This window comes from Aspergillus fischeri, genomic scaffold (genome assembly GCF_000149645.3).
Source record: "Aspergillus fischeri NRRL 181 1099437636247 genomic scaffold, whole genome shotgun sequence".
Taxonomy (NCBI): Eukaryota; Fungi; Ascomycota; class Eurotiomycetes; order Eurotiales; family Aspergillaceae; genus Aspergillus; species Aspergillus fischeri.
In genome coordinates this window covers 1,462,849-1,482,068 of record NW_001509772.1, presented here as the reverse complement: position 1 = coordinate 1,482,068, position 19,220 = coordinate 1,462,849, and the positions used below count along the sequence as shown (strand labels likewise).

The window sequence follows — 19,220 nt, the reverse complement described above, 5'->3', positions numbered from 1 at the left end:
AATAGAAAGACAAGGCCTTACTCTTTGAATACCTCACGTAGACTGCCTGGTTTATACCCAAAGCTTTTCACCCCCTCGCAGCCAGGTAGAGAACTCCAACCGGGCATGTTTTCTTCAGTTGGTGTTCCAACAAGATTGAATATCAGCTGGGCTTGGTTGAGATCGCTGCTTCCAGCAAGAATCGGTTTCCCCTTGAACATTTCGCCGAAAACGCACCTACAATGGTTAGTAAGAACAAAAGGCGAGAGCAAGAGAACAGAAGATTTACCCAACACCCCACATATCGATAGCTGTTGTATAACGTCGAAGTTGAAGGAGAAGTTCCGGGGGCCGGTACCACCGTGTAACAACTAATGTGGTATAGTCTCTTTTAGCTTCCCCTCCACCCTTTCCGGGCTCAGGCGGAGGCTCATCATATGGCCGAGCTAAGCCGAAATCCGCAATCTGAAGTACGCCGTTGTTGCTTATCAACAAGTTGGCAGCTATAACAGGTCAGCACAAGAATTGCCTTTCGCTGCGTCTTGAATGCATTTTGACTAACCTTTCATGTCGCGATGTAGAATGCGGTTCTGTAACTCATAAATTAGAACGGTCTCCGGTCATATGGTAAAGGGGAAGGAATACACCGTGTAGGTATTTAAGTCCTTCAAGAAGCTGAAGCATATAGCATTTTATTTGAGGTTCAGTGAAATTCACTGCCGGGTTCTCCAACAGCCCCGAAAGATCATGCTCCATATAAGGAGTCACCATGTACATGCTTGGTTTTTTGCGTCCATCCCCTGTAGTAAGTTAGTTTTCTCTCAATTTCTTGGGGAAATCAACCGGCAAACCTTTGCTTCGTTCTACAGCCATCTCCTTTAACTGGAGGATGTTGCGGTGCGATAACATCTTCAGCAGTTTAATTTCACGAAGGGCCGTGATAGGAAACTAGTATAGATTCTATCAGCCTCTGGTAATGTTGTCCATGATCGAATGACCTGACACCATCCTTCTCATTGTGCATGAGAATCTTCTTTAGTGCAACTATAGACCCATCTTTCTTCGAACGTGCCTTGTAGACCTCCCTTCTAGCAATCAGTATTTTGACAAAGTATTGGAATCATGCATTACGATACTGACCCAAAGGTACCTTCTCCCAGCTTGCCCAAGAACTCAAAATCGCGGATGCTGGTACAACCCCGGAATCTCGGATTGCCATGGTCATCCCTTTCCAGAGATGCGATAGCCATTCTCATTTAAGAATTTGGCTCTTCAAGTGAGGAATAACCTGCGCGATAGAAATTACACGAGGCCGAACGTCCAATGATGACCCACTAACACTGTGAGCCATCGGGATATTGTTTGGAGGGAATGAGAAGAGTACCTCGGGAACCTAGGGACCGAAGAGCCAGTCATATGATGTAGGGAAGTATCATACTGTAGTTCGACCGATTGAAAGGATAAGGGGGTTGCAGCTGTGAAAGTTAAGGTACGTATCAACTCAAGACAGTCGATCTTTAATGACTTTAATGTCTTGATGCATATTAATAAATCTTTCGGAACTTCAAATATAAGGATTTACCACTAGCCCCCCACAATAATATGTATGTACCATACTATCGCTTAGGAAACCAATGCTATATATCCGTAAGTCACAAGCACATGGTAAGTAAGTAGAATGATTTCCGCCTTTGCTTAGATTAGTGGTTGAGGTCACGTGGAGCTCCCGTGACCCTTGACTTGGACTTGTCTTTGGCGACCATCTCTGAGACAGTTCTCATGTCTTAGCACTATATTGCCTTCATAAATCTTGAAAGAAGCTGCTGAACGTGTCTGTTTGAGCAAGTATATTCTCGGGCCTAGACTTTCATAAATATTCTAATTGAGCTTGCTAGCACCAAGATGGCTGCGAACCATCCTATCCACATTCATCCGGCACGGCCGCTTTATCGCTTCACAGCAACTGCCTTAGGTGCCAGCATGTGGTTCTTTGTACGAGCTTTCCCACTCTTATTTCTATTTTAAGGTGCATACTGACTTAATGGTTTTACCTCCTCTCAGCTCATGTATCGTGCGAAGAAGGATGGCCCCGCTTTGTTGGGTTGGAAGCATCCTTGGGACCATTGATGACCGTTACATATGATAATCAACACTATGTCCGTCTCGATTCGCCTGTACAGCCCAATTCTTCAAGACTACCATTTGTCGAGCGGGAACGAGCGGCGAGGTTGAAATCCTTCACACACAGTGCGGTCAAATCGCTCCATAGCATTACCGTTGATATCAATGCTATGTATGTATCCACAACCAAGGCTCATGTTTGCATTTCATCAAGCAGCACTTTATATTGACGGCGCTGCTTACGGTTTCCCGGGCGTAGCCGTGTTTTCAAATGACCAATTGCCCGGGAGAGTATGGGGAAGAACTTGCGTTCCGTGACCAACGAAAGTAGAAATGTGCTGATAGCGAGTGCAAAAAGCCAAAACGCGAAACCCCTGGATACGAATGTCAGCTGCATAGTTTCGATAATCCACTCCGGTGGATCGAAGAGCATGTAGCTTGACACGATTGTGTCAACGACAATTGTGACGATCAGGGGTTCTATCGATTTAGTCAATTTTAATCCGAACACTAAGGATGTAACACTCACTGTTCGCCCTCATTGGCATCCGAAATGGTGGTCCCACGCTCAGAACGATGCTCGTAAATATATATTGGAAGATTGAGATCAAAAATAGAGTAGTATTTTCGGAGTTCTCTATGTTGCTATTGTCCAAGTCTATTCTTGGAGGCTGAAACCTGTGAATGGTTAAAATCAGGCTTCCGGTGGAGATTTATATGCATGCTAACATACCATGGTTGCGATTGGACAGTCTTGAACGCCACGAATTGAGTAAGGATGCATATGGATATCTGACCAAGCAGGGGAGTTAACACTTTCCGTGACACGAGATTTGCAGTTGGTCGCTTGCGGGAAAGCGCAGGATATGGGCCAGTCCAGCCCACTTCAAACCGTTAGCTTTGGAATCAACATAGTATTAAAGATGTTTTAGAATGCTTACTAAATATTGCAATCGGCAAAATGAGTGCCAGGTCAATGAACAGAAACTGGAACTGTTAGCGAGACTACCCTGAGAAGTGTTTACTATACTCACCTGAAAATCGCCAAGATTCGATGCTGACGTGTATAGAAAGCTGACACTCGAGAATTGAATTGCTGAGTACAAACTCATGTACTTGAAGCAACAGAAGCTGGTAACCAAAGCAGCGCGGCCTTCCCTGTTGCTGGCTTAGCAAAAGATCTACTTCAAATGAGAAATGGGTAGGCACTGACTTGATCAGTTGTGGAACGCAGGATATATCAAACTGACGACTGGTAAAAGGCGCCGCAACGGATGCTTCGGCATCAGAGAGGGATATACCGACATCTGCGGCTTTCAATGCACCGCAGTCATTAGCTCCGTCCCCGCAGAATCCACAACAATAATCCAAGGACTGGAGTCTTTCGACAAGTTCATGCTTCTCATCAGGCGACATTCTGGCGAATACGTTTCCTCGAACAAGCATCTGCGGCAGTGTTAGAGGGAAAAGGGAAAAAGTGAAACAGAGAAGACTGCGAATCTCGCTCGAATGCTCACCCTTTTCAAAACAACATCGCTGCCAAAATCCACAACCCATCTGAAGACATCTCCACTGATTGCAAGTGTATACTTATTAATGTTGCACGCGATTGCGGGCACGGAAAGATCCACATTTGTCGGAGTCAACGACGGCTAAATTTCATCAGCCGTAAGATCAGTTCAAGGGCAGGCAAAGTCAATACCAATAGAGTGTTCGGGTCAAGCTTCAGCGCCGAATCATCAACACATTCCCAGACCAGAGCTGCTCCAATATCGTGGTGATGACCTACTCTGGTCAACGATTTGCTACAAACTGACCGCGGTAGACTCACCTTCCGTAAATCTTGGTATGAAACACTGTTCATCCGCTCGAATCAAGCCACACTCTCGGGCCACGCTGACTGCCGTAAGTATATTATCGCCCGTGCACATGACATTTCGTATGCCTGCATTACTGAGCTCTGCTATTGTCCCAGTAGTGCTGGGCTTTAATTTATTTTCAAATATAATGAATCCGATGAATTCTAGGTCGCGTTCAACGAGTTCTCGAGTCAACTTCTGGGCTCTCATCCAGCTGAGTTTTGGTTCGTATCTCGCAGCGCACGCAATGACACGGTAACCCTTGTGTGTGTAGTAGCTCAACAATTCATCGAAATCGTGTGGCACTGTCCAACGTTGTCAGTTCATTGGGCTCGATATAAACACCCAATATGGTGGTTATGGTGGTTGACTCACAACTGTCAGGGAGGCAAATGGTCTTCAGACTTTCTGGTGCGCCTTTGACGAAAAAGCTTGCTCCGCCATCTCCAAACTGTCTTACGACGACACTCGCACGGCGCAGTTCGGAGACAAACTCAAAATTCCTGAGGACTCCGAGTTCTATTGGTACCTAAAAAAGCGTGTCGTTGTTTGAATCAGTGATGTGCTGCGCGTCCTAATAGGATTTTCCCATAGAGGAAGCACGCTTACAGTCTGACTGGCCCCTATTTGACCACTCAAATCGGTTATCTGATTAGGCGGCCTCGCAATGGGTGGCATGATTGTTTCGTACTTAGGACCACGGGTTTCTATAGATTCGCTTCCGTTCTCCTGATAGGACCAGCCAGTGAATTGGAACATCTTCACGTCGAGAGGATCTCCCATTAGCTCGCCATCCACTACTCTGAGAGAGTGGCATGTTGCCATAGCGTGGATAATATTTTTGTGTTGTTGAGGACCGACAGAAGCTCCGACGCAAGATGAAGATGTGGAGGCCAGAGAAGCCAAATCAGGTTTTAGATCGGTGAATCTGTATTGTCCTAGTGAGCACACATCTATAAGATATATCAAGTGGTGCAGACCTCAAGTCCTGGGTCACAGTTCGCACACCGAGCACATCCAGACCGTCCTCTGTTAGAGTCCCAGTCTTATCGAAACAGACTATATCAAGCTTGCCTGCAACGTTGACCCTGCAGGTTTCTTAGTAAATAAATATCACAGCGGATAGAGAACGGTTTCAGACCTTTGCGGGCTGATACAAAATATCTTGCGACCCTTGAGTCGTGAAAGAGCTAGATTGGTGCCGATTGTCAGAGTAGCTGGTAATGCTGGCGGCACAACGATCGTGATTAGATCAAGTGCCCTAACAATGATTAAATGCCAGGAAAGCTGCGCAATGTAAGCTTAACTCTTCTACCATTTCTTGTGCCAGACTTACACCTAAGCGGACAAAATTGACAAATGATGCTATAAAGCCAAAAGCAGCAATTACACCCATCACTGTGATGTAACGAAATGAATCTTTGTAGAACTTGAATCCTGAGGGTTTGGGAAAAAGCATTGAACGGACTAAGGCACCTTTGGTTGTTGAAAAACCAGTTCTCACAACCACTGCTAACGCAATGGCTTCACCGTCATCGACGCTATGTGGCCGCCGTGCACGAATGACCTTTGTTCCACTAAAAAGGAAGTGCTTGGCAACATTCGGGTGGACAGATGGAGTACTAAGGTTAAGGTACTTCAACGCGTCGTCTGTCAACGGGAGTTTTGATACAGGAACCGACTCTCCTTATCTAGAGTCAGTCTCGAGTCACGCAACAGAATTACCGGGTTAGTTGTTCCACAGACCTGTCAGCATACTCTCGTTCACGATACAATCTCCAGATAACAAGATGCAGTCGCAGGGCACTTGATTCAAAGACGGATCCGAGAATTCAAAGACATCACCGGGGACCAATTCCCGAGAAGGGACAGTCCTCCCTGGCAGTCCAAAAATTAACTTTTGCGTTCCAGCCCCTGATGCAGAAGGTTTAATACTTACAGAAGCCATTCCTAAGCACGCGGGTATCGCACTCAAAAAGCGAGATTTCCCTCAACCTTTTCATCGTCTGCATCAAGCTCAGTTATTTGGGTAATCCGAATCCAAATGACGACCACCACATACCGTTTGTGTTTCAAAAATGGTTGCGCAGATACTGAATACCGATATGAGGAAAATGCAAACGGCATAGTAATAGTATTCATCCAGCGACCATAGGACAAGACTCGCAATTTGGAACATGTAGAACGGGTGAAACGCCTTGTTTTGTGAGACTCTGGACTTGACGATACGTAATCAAAAGCATGGCTCTTACTTCATCGATCAAAAGTTGAAAAACGGACTTCTGCTGTATATCAATGACATTCGCTCCGAAAATTTGCGCACGGCTATCGTGATCATCTGCGTCCAACCCGATCCGCATTCGTTTGATATTCGTCCACAGTGGATCTTTCCAGCCACTGATCAAGCTAAATTTGTCCTCGACAGGATGGTAGAAGAAGCGGAGACAACGATAATCAATATATCTCAGGTATGAGACAGTTGAATCGTTATCTTCGTCCTGTGTACAACTTTCGGAATCTGCAAAGACAGTGGAGAGCACACGTCCGTAAGGTATGTTCAACACTTCACATATGCTGAATTGATTCCATTGGTCCTGCACATATTTAGCGGAGACCTTATACCGTGATAAACGGGGGAAAACCCACCTCCACTGCGACCCATTGACATAATCGAAGGGGCGTCGGCTTTCCTATCAGTCGGACTCTCCATCTTGGCAACCAACGTAGAAGAATATATGCAAAGCCCAAAGTAAAAATGCATAGCAAAGAATATAGCGCCAAGCCCGTGGAGCTCGTTGAAAATCCAGCGATGACAATGGTCAAGTCTTCCGACATGATATAAACTTTCTGGGTGAGCCTGCTGTCAATTGTGCGCTCTCCAGTACAGAAAGTCGATGATGGGCGCCGCGGAAGGAGAGGGTCCTCTGCTGAGGGTCTGGAGTAAGACAGGCGTTTGGACCTGCGAGAAGATATAATGGACTCATCTGCCTCGCTAGCCTCACCCATCGACAATTCATCAGATTCGCTTTCAGCGTCGATTACTTCTTCGCGAGGCCACTCAATGAACCCGTCTTCTTCTTGAAAATAAGTAAAGCTGACGATCGAGTCCTTCCGGCCGCGGCGATGGGCAAATGAGACAACGCTTGAAGGGATACTCTCTGATATCGGCCCGTCAAAGACCTGTCAAGTCACGGTTAATACATACTTCAGAGTGACGCAGAGTTAGGCTTAATTAATGTACCTCGGTCCGAGCCATCTCGACATCCGACACAATACTATAGCTGATGATGTGTTAGCGGCACGCAGCAGAGACACGTTGAAGTATCGTCAACATACCTGCTCCTCATGGAGTCACGTCGATGACTAGCTCCAGGCGCACCCCCAACTGATGAGGTCTCGGGCACTGACCGAGCGGATTCATCTTCACCGAGGCGCATTGTGCTGGCGAGTGCTTCCCTCAATGAATTATGCTCTCAGCCAACTCACAAGTTCGACATTAATTTTGAACGGACGTCATCGGGTGGGGGGCGCTGAGTATTCCTGAATAAGATAGATAAGGCGAACGCTCAGTCGAGCAAGAGGTACTAGTCTTTTATATATGCCACTCAGTAAGTACTCTTTTCCGTGAGCGAAGTAATGTGGGAATCTGCTTTCCGAAGATAATGTCTGGAGGTACCTCTATCGTCCTCTATTAACACGTGACTGTTATAATTAATTTGATCAGCTATTAGCTCCCTACCGAACTACAATGATGATCCATCCTACCTTTGAATAATATCTCTCGCACTAACTATAAGGAATGTAGTCTTGTAGAGAGGTATATACAAGATTAACACTCTATTATAATCAGTTCATATATATTTTTAATCTATAGTTGTTATTGCCTGTCATGAATATTGGAGGATATAAATATTTTATGAAAGACCCTAAGTCAATACCCGGGTTCTATCGAAGGTATCTACCTTAAGTGTTAATGCTAATAAACAATGTGGGTTTGATCACTGTTACATCTATCTGTCCTATACTATCTTAGTATGCAGTGAGCGATGTCTCCTATTGTTCGCAGAAACAAAGCTCTTCCTCTGTTTTCAGTGTACCTTAGGCATTAAGCATACTAAGGTAGCGATAGCAGTCACCACCTAGCTCATGAGGCATGTAATAAACCCAGTACCTTAGCTTGAGAGCGAAGAGTATTACTTATTGGAGGCTTATCAGGGAGGTAAAATTATAGCATACATTAACCAAGAGGGTAGGTACCTTAGGGAGTAACAACCATGCATGTATGGACTGCGTATCGACCTGTTTCCATCTAGTACTAGGTACAGAAGTTAAACAGTGTCAAAACTTGCATCCACACACATCTTTCCATCCATAAGTATCAAGTGAGTCTATCGAATCAGGCAGACATGGTGCTCAGTCAAGGAATAAGCAACATAGTAAGCAATAGTGACAATGACTTGTATACTTATTATTGTTGGGAGCCGACTACCTTTACAGATGCGAAGTTCTCAACACTACTGGTCCCGCCAAGCCCCTCGGCCCAAGGGCGCTAACGATCCCACCAAGCCAGTTTATTCCAGACCTCCCAAAAGCGAAGCGTATCAAATTCTTCCTCAACCCTTGCCAAATCTCTTCCGCAACAACCCCTCAATCAACACTGTTTTCCCTAATCTGACAACCTTTCGCAATGTCTGAGCCTATTAGGAACAAGAAGGCGGACTTTCCGGTCGCACCGTAAGTCATGCCGTCTTCGTTGATCTCTGATTCCCATACATCATGCTTCGTCGACCATCTTTTTGGCCTCCTGTCTCTTCCTGCTAACTTTTGTCGAATGACAGGACGCCGCAAAACACACCGGCTAACAATGCACCTATCTCTTCTCATGCTCAACAACCCGGTGTTGCAAGCATCAAAGAAGGTAAATTTTTCGTTCCATGTAAAGCGATAGCATGATTCTAACATATATGTCAGAATCACTCGATCACGCTACGGCTGCTTCTCTTTTTGCAAGGAATCCCGGGCTTGTGTCCATGATTCAAGGTAAACTTGGATCGCTTGTCGGGCGCTCATCAGGCTACATCGAGTCTCTCCCTGCCCCGGTCCGTCGCCGTGTTGCTGGCTTGAAGGGTATTCAGAAGGAGCATGCCAAGCTCGAGGCTCAGTTTCAGGAGGAAGTCCTCGAGCTTGAGAAGAAGTACTTTGCCAAATTTACACCCCTCTATCAGAGACGTGCCACGATTGTCAATGGGGCTGCAGAACCGACCGACGACGAAGTCGAGGCCGGCAAGGAGGAGGATGAAGAAGAAGAAGAAGAAGAAGAAGAGGTAGATGTCGAGGCCGAAGATGAGCGCAAGCAGGATGAGGAGAAAGACATCACAACATCTGGAATCCCTGAATTCTGGCTTTCCGCCATGAAGAACCAAATCTCGCTTGCAGAAATGATCACTGATCGGGATGAGGAGGCTCTTAAACATCTCACCGATGTTCGCATGGAATATCTTGATCGCCCCGGTTTCCGGCTCATATTTGAATTCGCAGAGAACGAGTTTTTCACCAACAAGACTATCTCGAAAACTTACTACTACAAGGAAGAGAGTGGCTACGGTGGTGATTTCATCTATGATCATGCGGAGGGTTGCAAGATCGACTGGAAGGCTGACAAGGATCTTACTGTTCGCGTGGAAAGCAAAAAGCAACGCAACAAGAGTACGTTGACCTGGATTTGTTCAGTCGGAAAACTAACGTGCTCTAGACACCAAACAAACCCGAGTCGTTAAGGTCACCGTGCCTACCGAATCCTTCTTCAATTTCTTCTCTCCCCCACAACCACCGACTGACGATGATGACACCATCGCCACCGACATCGAAGAACGCCTCGAACTTGACTATCAGCTTGGTGAGGACATCAAAGAGAAGCTTATCCCGCGCGCAATCGATTGGTTTACCGGCGAGGCTCTCCAGTTCGAGGAGTTGGGCGACGACATGGATGCCGACGAGTTTGACGATGAAGACGATGAAGACGACGAGGAGGATGAGGACGACGATGATGACCGAAGATCCGATCGCGATGTTGACGATGAATCCGAGGAAGAGGTAAGGTTTTATCTCTCTTTATGCCTCCAAATATATTTTTGCCTTTGCACCGTTCTTCACAACGATGACAGCGTTGCCTCAATTTTGACTTATCCTTTCCTCAATATAACCTTTCTGAAGTGGTCACTGACATGCGAATAGGATGGCACCTCTAAGCCAAAGAAGGAAGCAGCAGAGTGTAAACAAAGCTGAGCATGGCCGAAGTCATTTAAGGGATTAAATATATGGGCCATGTTGCAACCTATCTTCTTGGTCCTAGCATTCACTTCTCGCTTCGCACCGCTGTGACTGGGATTCTCGCTTCCAAGTTGCACCTACGTCTAGTCTTTCTATCTAACCGTATTCATCGTCAAGGTCCAGGTGTCTGATACATGCGCTATTCATACGGCAAGGGCTTTATACTCCCCGTATTCAATTTTCTCCTTTTACTTTTGTTCTTACATCCAACTTTTCGATGCTGTTCCCATCCCTTTCTTCCCCTGTTTATCCTCTAAAATATTTTGTGGCGTGAGGAGTACGATATTCAACCATGTTTAATGATTATCAAGCAATTGTCAGTTGTGAGAGCAGACGTTCATAGCAATGGTAGATCCAAAATTCAGACAGGAAGCAGTATGGAGATCTTTGCGATTAGTACCTACAGTTTAATAATAACTTGTTGGTTGAAATCAAATCCAGAGACCTCAACACAACACCACTCTTGTTTGATTACTGTTCTTTAGACGTCAAATCCTTCGTTATAATAATGGTTGGATTTGATTACAGAATGTGGAAGATGTGTGAAAAGTAGGTTTTGAAAGATAGATCCATTTGTACCTAGTACCTCTCTAAGGTACTTACTTATCTAAGATTATTACTACCTTTGCGAGAACGATTTACGTTTCCTACATACTCCGTATGCTTGGCGTTTTTAATTATGTGGATGGATATACGGAGTATATGGTCCTGACTCCTGACAAGTGGCGCAGCTTTCCAAGCTCCTCCTCAGGGGTTGTGGCTCAACAATAACAGCCAGCTGTTCCACCACATCACCTTAGTGGGCTTTCTTTTTTGGATGAATACACTTTCTTTCCTTTTTCTTTCTTTCTTTTTTTTTGTGAGCAGAGCCACAAGGCAGTGGTAGCTGTTAGCAAGCTATATTCTCCATTTGACATTCTCATTCCCAGTTGTCACTAGATGCCTCTCCCAGAACCTTGTATAATTTCCGCCTCATAGCCCACCTATCTTCTATACCTTTCATTCCCAGGTCACCCATTTAAAAGGTGATACTACTTCAATGGCACACAACTACGAGGTTGGAACGCGGGCCTGGCAGCCCGACCCGACAGAGGGATGGATTGCATCCGAAGTCAAGGAGAAAGTGGTCGATGGAGACAAAGTGCAACTGGTCTTTCTATTGGAAAATGGAGAGGTATTTTGCGGACTGTACCTTAATTTGCGTCGCATTTTGATATCAACGTGGCTAACAATTTCGTCGCGGGAGAAGACGAAAACTCTCGAGACTACACAAGCCGAGTTGCAAATGGACAATAACCCGAAATTACCGCCTTTAATGAATCCTGCGATGCTGGAAGCGAGCGAAGATCTCACGAATCTTTCCCATTTGAACGAACCTGCTGGTGCGCTCTTTCGTCTGTAGCCTAATCAACTCTGTCGCTGATTGCTCCGAAGTTCTGCAGGCTATAAAACTCCGTTACGCGCAGAAAGAGATATATACATACAGCGGCATAGTTCTTATTGCAACGAACCCCTTCGCTCGGGTTGACTCGCTCTATGTACCACAAATGGTACAGGTGTACGCTGGAAAGCACCGTGCCTCACAAGCACCCCATTTGTTCGCCATCGCGGAGGAGGCGTTTGCGTAAGTCATCACTGTGGCCATTGTTGAACTTCTACTTACATGCGTTACTTAGTGACATGCTACGAGATGGAAAAAACCAAACGATTGTGGTATCTGGCGAATCCGGTGCTGGAAAGACTGTGAGCGCTAAATACATCATGCGGTATTTTGCGACTCGTGAGTCGTCAGACCAACCCGGAAAGTATACAACAAGTCGGGCGGATGCGATCAGTGAAACCGAAGAGCAGATTTTGGCTACAAATCCGGTCATGGAAGCTTTCGGTAATGCTAAAACCACAAGGAATGACAATTCATCACGGTTCGGGAAATATATCGAGATCATGTTTGACGACAGGAACAACATCATTGGGGCTAAGATTAGGACATATCTGTTAGAGCGTTCTCGGCTGGTGTTCCAGCCTCTCAAGGAACGCAACTATCACATCTTCTATCAACTTGTGGCTGGAGCAACCGACCAGGAAAAAGAAGATCTCGGCCTCACCTCGGTTGAAGATTTCGATTATCTCAATCAGGGTGGGACTCCTACCATAGAAGGTGTTGACGATCAGTCCGAATTCAACGCGACGAGGAAGTCCCTTAGCACAATCGGGGTGCCGGAGAGGACGCAAGCAGAGATATTCCGCATTCTGGCTGCTCTGTTACATCTTGGCAATGTCAAGATCACTGCAACGCGGACTGATTCTAATTTGTCCCCATCGGAGCCTTCTCTTGTTCGGGCATGCGACATGCTTGGTATCGATGTCAATGAGTTTGCCAAGTGGATAGTGAAGAAGCAACTAATCACCCGGGGCGAGAAGATCACCTCCAATCTCACACAACAACAAGCAACTGTCGTGAAAGATTCAGTCGCGAAATTCATCTATTCCAGTTTGTTCGATTGGCTGGTTGACAAGATAAATCGCCGCTTAGCTAGTGACGAGGTCCTAAACAGCTACCAATCATTCATCGGCGTCTTGGATATCTACGGTTTTGAACACTTCGCAAAGAACTCATTTGAACAATTTTGCATCAATTACGCAAATGAGAAATTGCAGCAGGAATTCAACCAGCACGTTTTCAAGCTTGAGCAAGAGGAATATGTGCGCGAAAAGATTGATTGGACATTCATTGAATTCTCCGACAATCAGCCGTGCATTGATCTTATCGAGGCCAAGCTTGGCATATTGTCTCTTTTGGACGAAGAATCGCGGTTGCCGATGGGGTCAGATGAGCAATTTGTGACCAAGCTGCATCACAACTTCGCGGCCGACAAGCAGAAGTTTTACAAAAAGCCCCGATTCGGCAAATCAGCGTTCACCATTTGTCACTATGCGGTGGACGTGACCTATGAGTCTGATGGCTTCATAGAGAAGAACAGGGATACTGTGCCAGACGAGCATATGGACGTCCTTCGCAATTCTTCGAATGAATTTGTGAAAGAAATATTAGACACTGCTGCTGCTGTTCGGGAAAAAGATTCAGCATCGATTTCATCCAAACCAGTTGCAGCTCCAGGACGCAGAATCGGAGTTGCTGTCAACAGAAAACCCACGCTTGGCGGAATTTTCAAGTCATCGCTTATTGAGCTCATGAACACCATCAATTCTACCGATGTGCACTACATACGGTGCATCAAGCCTAACGAGGCCAAAGAGCCCTGGAAATTCGAAGGGCCAATGGTCTTAAGTCAACTCAGAGCCTGTGGTGTGCTTGAGACTGTCCGCATCAGTACTGCTGGGTATCCCACTCGTTGGACGTACGAGGAATTTGCCATCCGTTATTATATGCTTTGTCACTCGTCTCAATGGACCTCAGAAATCAAGGAAATGTGCCATGCAATTCTACAGAAAGCGCTTGGGGACGCGAGCCATCAAAAACAAGATAAATATCAACTGGGCTTGACCAAGATATTTTTTCGAGCAGGTATGCTTGCGTTCCTGGAGAATCTCCGTACATCCAGATTGAACGAATGCGCAATCATGATACAAAAAAATCTGCGGTGCAAATATTATAGGCGTCGATACCTCGAAGCCCGCTCCTCTATCCTTACCACGCAAGCTCTAATCAGAGGCTTCTTGGCAAGACAGCGCGCGGCAGAAGTGCGTCAAATCAAAGCTGCCACCACTATCCAGAGAATTTGGCGTGGTCAAAAAGAAAGAAAATTCTACAATGAAGTTCGCGGCAATTTCATTCTGTTCCAGTCAGTGGCTAAGGGCTTCCTCTGCCGACGCAATATCATGGACACCATACATGGCAACGCGGCAAAGATCATACAGCGCGCATTTCGATCCTGGCGACAAATACGTGCATGGCAGCAGTATCGTCGTAAGGTAATCATTGTCCAAAACTTGTGGAGAGGAAAGCAGGCCAGGACGCAATATAAAAAGCTTCGAGAAGAAGCGAGAGACCTGAAGCAAATCTCCTACAAGCTCGAAAATAAGGTGGTAGAGCTGACTCAGTATCTCGAGTCACTGAAGCGCGAGAACAAATCGTTGAACTCGCAATTGGAGAATTATGAGACACAGTTGAAATCATGGAGAAGTCGTCACAATGCTTTAGAAAATCGCACCAGGGAGCTTCAGGCCGAGGCTAACCAAGCTGGGATTACTGCTGCCCGATTGGCCGCCATGGAGGATGAAATGAGCAAATTGCAGCAGAATTACGCTGAGGCACAAACGATCGTCAAGCGCCTGCAAGAAGAGGAGAAACTCTCGCGGGAGTCAATTCGGTCTGCCAATCTGGAGTTGGATCGGCTGAGACAACTGAACAGTGAAGCTGAAGATGACCGGGCTTCTCTTCGCCAACAAGTCGCGGAGCTTGAAGAGCAGCTAGAGCTCGCTAAACGAAGCATTCCTTTGAATGGGCTTAATGGAGATGCGCAGAACAGCGGTCCTATCCAGCCACCGGCAGGTGGCTTGATAAACTTAGTTTCCTCAAAGAAGTCTAAGCCTAAGCGACGGAGTGCCGGGGCCGAAAAAATTGACACTGATCGCTTCAGCGGCGCGTACAATCCCCGGCCTGTGTCTATGGCAATCCCGAGTTCGACTTTCGGTCGTCAGAACTTTTCAGGGCATACCTTTTCACCAGGACTGGACACTGTTGAGGTAGAGCTCGAGAATTTACTGTCTGAAGAAGATGAGCTCAACGAGGAAGTCACAATGGGATTGATTCGCAACTTGAAAATCCCACTGCCCAGCTCGACACCTCCGCCAACCGAGAAGGAAGTCCTATTTCCTGCATATCTGATCAATCTTGTCACGTCAGAGATGTGGAACAATGGTTTTGTGAAAGAATCCGAGCGTTTCTTAGCCAACGTCATGCAGTCAATTCAGCAAGAGGTCATGCAGCATGATGGAGATGACGCCATCAATCCCGGCGCTTTCTGGCTCTCTAACGTGCACGAAATGCTTTCATTTGTCTTCCTGGCAGAGGACTGGTACGAGGCCCAGAAGACGGATAATTACGAATACGACCGCCTCCTGGAGATCGTGAAGCATGATTTAGAAAGCTTGGAATTCAATATCTATCACACGTGGATGAAGGTGTTGAAGAAGAAACTCTATAAGATGATTGTCCCCGCGATCATCGAATCTCAGTCCCTTCCTGGGTTCGTCACCAGTGAAACCAATCGATTCCTCGGGAAACTTCTTCCCTCAAACAACAATCCAGCGTACAGCATGGATAATCTCCTCAGCCTTCTGAACAATGTCTACAAAGCAATGAAAGCTTTCTACTTGGAAGATTCTATCATTACTCAAACCGTGACAGAGCTGCTTCGCCTTGTCGGTGTCACCGCTTTCAACGATCTCTTGATGCGAAGGAACTTTTTGTCTTGGAAGCGTGGCCTTCAAATCAATTACAACATAACTCGGATTGAGGAGTGGTGCAAAAGCCATGATATGCCTGAAGGGACATTGCAGCTGGAGCATTTGATGGTAAGCTGACTTCCAAGAGACAGTAGTGATTTTCACTGATATATCTTTTGTTTCTCAGCAAGCAACGAAGCTCCTTCAACTCAAGAAAGCCACTCTCAACGACATCGAGATAATCCAAGATATCTGTTGGATGTAAGGCGGTAGATCGCAGCACTTCCAAATGAAGGCTAATTGGTCGATTCTTTAGGCTGTCTCCAAACCAGATCCAGAAGCTTCTGAATCAATATCTTGTCGCTGACTACGAACAGCCCATCAATGGCGAGATCATGAAAGCCGTAGCCTCGCGTGTCACAGAAAAGAGCGATGTACTCCTCCTTACCCCCGTTGACATGGACGACAGTGGCCCGTATGAAATCGCCGAGCCTCGTGTCATCACAGCCTTAGAGACATACACACCATCATGTGAGTGCTTCAACAAAATGGCTTCCAGAATACTAATAATATCCAGGGCTCCAAACACCACGTTTGAAACGTCTTGCAGAAATAGTCTCGGCACAGGCAATGGCCCAGCAAGAGAGGCTTGAAATATCTGACACTGCCGTGATGCCAAGCGATTAATGTTGTCTACCAATGCCATTGTCAATATTCATCGTGGCCATGCGTCACAAGCTCAATTCACAAACTTACAGCGCGGTCATACCGTAGATTTTGCAACCGCAATTATTAGAAGAACTTGGGAATGGTCTTGGCTTCGCTTCACTCTACCTTATTTTCTGATTCTTGTATATGAACTAGCATGTTTTGACACATAAAGTTCGGACACTTGGGACAAATCCTGGAAGCAATAACGACCAAAAGAGCCTGGCATTACGCGAAAAAAATATAAGAATGGACCCACGCGCTTCCGCGACAAGATACTCGCCCGGAGATGAACTCATTTCCCTGCGAGAGTGTGACTTTGCTTCTACTTCGGTTTCTGTTGCTACGTGCCGCTATTCGATCGGGGTTGTTCTTGGAAACAAAAGTTCTTATCAGCAAGACATGAGAAGCCAATTTATTGTTGCGTCTTTGAGACTACGCGTTATATTGTTATACTTATTCGCTCATGTCGAGGAGTCTGTATAAGGCCCAGTTCATCCTGTGTCTGTGCTATCGTTCTTTATGGAGGCGGTCATTGCCCAATAGGAAATCACCAATCCATTAGTAACTACCTTACCTACTGTAAGGTAGAGGCGGTACCTTATTCATCCATTCCTTATCGCGAACTAAGTGGAACAAACCATTGCTCACCTTTGTCTCAATTGACTTTGCCCCTGCAGCACCAGAACCATGATTACTACGGCGAAGCTAAACTTCATCACTGGTAACAAAAACAAATTGGCTGAAGTGAAAGCGATACTGGGAAATGTAGTTGAGATTGACAGCCAAGCAATCGAGGTACCCGAGATACAGGGATCCATTGAAGAAATCGCAAAAGAAAAGGCTAGGCGTGCAGCAGAAGAGGTATGAACTGGATCGCATCAATGTGATTTCGCATAACGGTTTCTGAATTTTCATTTTGACGCTTTATGGAAGATAGGCGGCCCTGTCTTGACGGAGGATACAGCGCTTGGATTCCGCGCTCTGAAAGGACTTCCAGGCGCATATATGTAAAGCTACCTTCGAGTCGCATCGTAACTTTGGAACTGCGGAACTGATCATGCAATTTAGCAAACATTTTTTGAGCGCACTGGGACATGACGGTCTCAACAAGATGCTTGACTCTTTCGAGGACCGAAGTGCAGAAGCCGTTTGCACATTTGCTTTCTGTCGTGGTCCTGGAGAAGAACCAATACTTTTCCAGGGAAGGACTGAGGTAAATGGGCACTCCCCTCTAGATGGTGTTCTACAAATCTAATTCGGTGATCAGGGTATTATTGTCAGGCCGAGAGGCCCATTGAACTTCGGTAAGTAGATTCACTCATGATCATTAGATTTGCATTGATAATTATTCCAGGCTGGGATCCGATATTCGAACATAATGGGATGACATATGCTGAGATGGATAAGGAGGAAAAGGTATGACAGCTAAGTGCCTCACAGTTGCTCGCTCAACCTTTGGGGAGAAACACAAGAACGGAGATACAATCTCACTTTCTTCTTGTCAGACCTGAACATTTTTGTTTGTCTTCGCGGACTGTTCAAGCATCTTGCGCTGATTTGTTGGGATAGAATCGAGTTTCTCACAGGTACAAAGCTCTCGCCAAGCTAAAGCAGTGGCTCGAAGATGGGCACCTCTACCTTGATAGTGCAAGTACGAGGACCTGAAAGGTTTAAAGAAAGCCACTATGTCTGCCTAAGTCGGGCTTCACTCTCTATTTTCCAGTCGGCTTTCTTTCCAGGATTCTATCCAGGCTGAAATCCTCGCACAGTTGCTCTCTACATCATCATCCTCCTCACTGTTGAGCTCCACGACTATCTGTTCGTCAAAAGCTTCGCGCGCTTCCTCTGACAAGACGCCGAATATCTCAGAATCTAAGTTTTCCTGCAATTTGGCCTCTTTGTATTTTCTAGAAGAAGCGCGATCATGTTAGGGCGGGTTGAGGAAAAGGATGAAGGGCAGTTATGGAAGAAGCAGCATGCACGTACCTCGCAGAAAGACGGTCATATAAAATGGAAGTTGACGGACATCGCAAGACCACCACGAGATCTATCCATGATTTGGGAAACAAGTCGCATGCATGCCAATCGATCAAGTAGCCGCCCTGAAGCACCTCATCTTCAATCGCATCCAGTAACTACTGTCACATCAGTCTACGTGCGTGAGTTCGGGTGAGCCTGAACGTAGGCAAGATCCTCATAGGTGTTGTGGCTTCAATACGGATAGCGAAAAATCAACGACGTACTTTGTCCTCGTCAACGATCCAGGTTTCCAAATCCTGGTCATAGCTTTCGAAGCAACCTCGATCTTTGGCGACCTGGTTTATTGATAGGTGTCGCAAGCCGACCTCCTGCGCTAATTTCTCGCAATGAACAGTTTTCCCTACTCCAGGGGTGCCTGTGATGATCACATTCGGGGATCTTCGCATACTGGCCCCAGCAACAGTGCCAACCGCTCGAGAGTGATGAATGAGTCGTGCCTGATACCATGCAACGGAATCGAGGAGTTCGGGGAATTTTTCAGCGGGGCGGCACTGCTTTGCGCCTCAGGCATGAATTCGCAACCAGTAAAGGCAAACTCAAATCACATGCTTAAAAATGTAGAAGCTTCATTGATTCTCTAAACCCTGATGGCAAATTCTCTGAAATAGTCAATATTGATGATTAATATTCTTTGTATGCCATACGAACTCTGTTTCAAAGAGTCATTTGGCATATGATGAAAATAGTCATCTGGGAAATACTATCCTTGCTTTTCTATGTCCATTAAAAGGTAGTAACAATGAGAGAGACCTGCTAATGTAATAACGGGCC

The 19,220-nt window shown here is 46.0% G+C and overlaps 7 protein-coding genes across 7 annotated transcripts, besides 4 other annotated features; 4 read left to right on the top strand and 3 right to left on the bottom strand.

The window, feature by feature from the left end:
• Positions 1-17: 17 nt before the first annotated feature.
• NFIA_037540 (putative protein kinase) lies at positions 18-1,235 on the bottom strand (the record flags this gene model as incomplete). Its single annotated transcript, XM_001266076.1, has 7 exons — positions 18-216; positions 269-482; positions 542-569; positions 625-779; positions 831-927; positions 983-1,064; positions 1,120-1,235. 7 exons carry the CDS (start codon positions 1,233-1,235, stop codon positions 18-20), a joined length of 891 nt encoding a protein of 296 aa, XP_001266077.1.
• Positions 1,236-1,881: 646 nt separating this feature from the next.
• Positions 1,882-2,106, top strand: NFIA_037530 (uncharacterized protein; the record flags this gene model as incomplete). The annotated part of the gene is made up of 2 exons (XM_001266075.1): positions 1,882-1,971; positions 2,041-2,106. 2 exons carry the CDS (start codon positions 1,882-1,884, stop codon positions 2,104-2,106), a joined length of 156 nt encoding a protein of 51 aa, XP_001266076.1.
• Positions 2,107-2,131: 25 nt separating this feature from the next.
• NFIA_037520 (putative P-type ATPase) lies at positions 2,132-7,215 on the bottom strand (the record flags this gene model as incomplete). Its single annotated transcript, XM_001266074.1, has 20 exons — positions 2,132-2,268; positions 2,624-2,771; positions 2,830-2,984; positions 3,042-3,087; positions 3,135-3,258; positions 3,314-3,546; positions 3,618-3,752; positions 3,803-3,885; positions 3,932-4,264; positions 4,335-4,488; positions 4,569-4,887; positions 4,940-5,047; positions 5,101-5,246; positions 5,296-5,645; positions 5,706-5,837; positions 5,899-5,965; positions 6,022-6,156; positions 6,212-6,553; positions 6,606-7,139; positions 7,201-7,215. The coding sequence occupies 20 exons, from the start codon at positions 7,213-7,215 to the stop codon at positions 2,132-2,134; spliced, it is 3,696 nt and encodes a 1,231-aa protein (XP_001266075.1).
• Positions 7,216-8,646: 1,431 nt separating this feature from the next.
• On the top strand, positions 8,647-10,244 carry nap1 (histone chaperone NAP1; the record flags this gene model as incomplete). Its single annotated transcript, XM_001266073.1, has 5 exons — positions 8,647-8,693; positions 8,798-8,877; positions 8,931-9,665; positions 9,712-10,052; positions 10,194-10,244. The coding sequence occupies 5 exons, from the start codon at positions 8,647-8,649 to the stop codon at positions 10,242-10,244; spliced, it is 1,254 nt and encodes a 417-aa protein (XP_001266074.1).
• Positions 9,248-9,282: a microsatellite.
• Positions 9,258-9,282: a microsatellite.
• Positions 9,933-10,039: a microsatellite.
• An 871-nt stretch (positions 10,245-11,115) lies between the features above and the next one.
• Positions 11,116-11,146: a microsatellite.
• Positions 11,147-11,328: 182 nt separating this feature from the next.
• Positions 11,329-16,385, top strand: NFIA_037500 (type V myosin; the record flags this gene model as incomplete). The annotated part of the gene is made up of 7 exons (XM_001266072.1): positions 11,329-11,463; positions 11,539-11,671; positions 11,724-11,913; positions 11,966-15,827; positions 15,886-15,959; positions 16,015-16,229; positions 16,276-16,385. 7 exons carry the CDS (start codon positions 11,329-11,331, stop codon positions 16,383-16,385), a joined length of 4,719 nt encoding a protein of 1,572 aa, XP_001266073.1.
• Positions 16,386-17,096: 711 nt separating this feature from the next.
• Positions 17,097-18,074, top strand: NFIA_037490 (non-canonical purine NTP pyrophosphatase; the record flags this gene model as incomplete). Its single annotated transcript, XM_001266071.1, has 6 exons — positions 17,097-17,270; positions 17,343-17,416; positions 17,478-17,622; positions 17,677-17,713; positions 17,764-17,825; positions 17,979-18,074. The coding sequence occupies 6 exons, from the start codon at positions 17,097-17,099 to the stop codon at positions 18,072-18,074; spliced, it is 588 nt and encodes a 195-aa protein (XP_001266072.1).
• A 40-nt stretch (positions 18,075-18,114) lies between these two features.
• NFIA_037480 (nucleoside triphosphates FAP7) lies at positions 18,115-18,835 on the bottom strand (the record flags this gene model as incomplete). Its single annotated transcript, XM_001266070.1, has 3 exons — positions 18,115-18,316; positions 18,396-18,544; positions 18,653-18,835. 3 exons carry the CDS (start codon positions 18,833-18,835, stop codon positions 18,115-18,117), a joined length of 534 nt encoding a protein of 177 aa, XP_001266071.1.
• Positions 18,836-19,220: the final 385 nt, after the last annotated feature.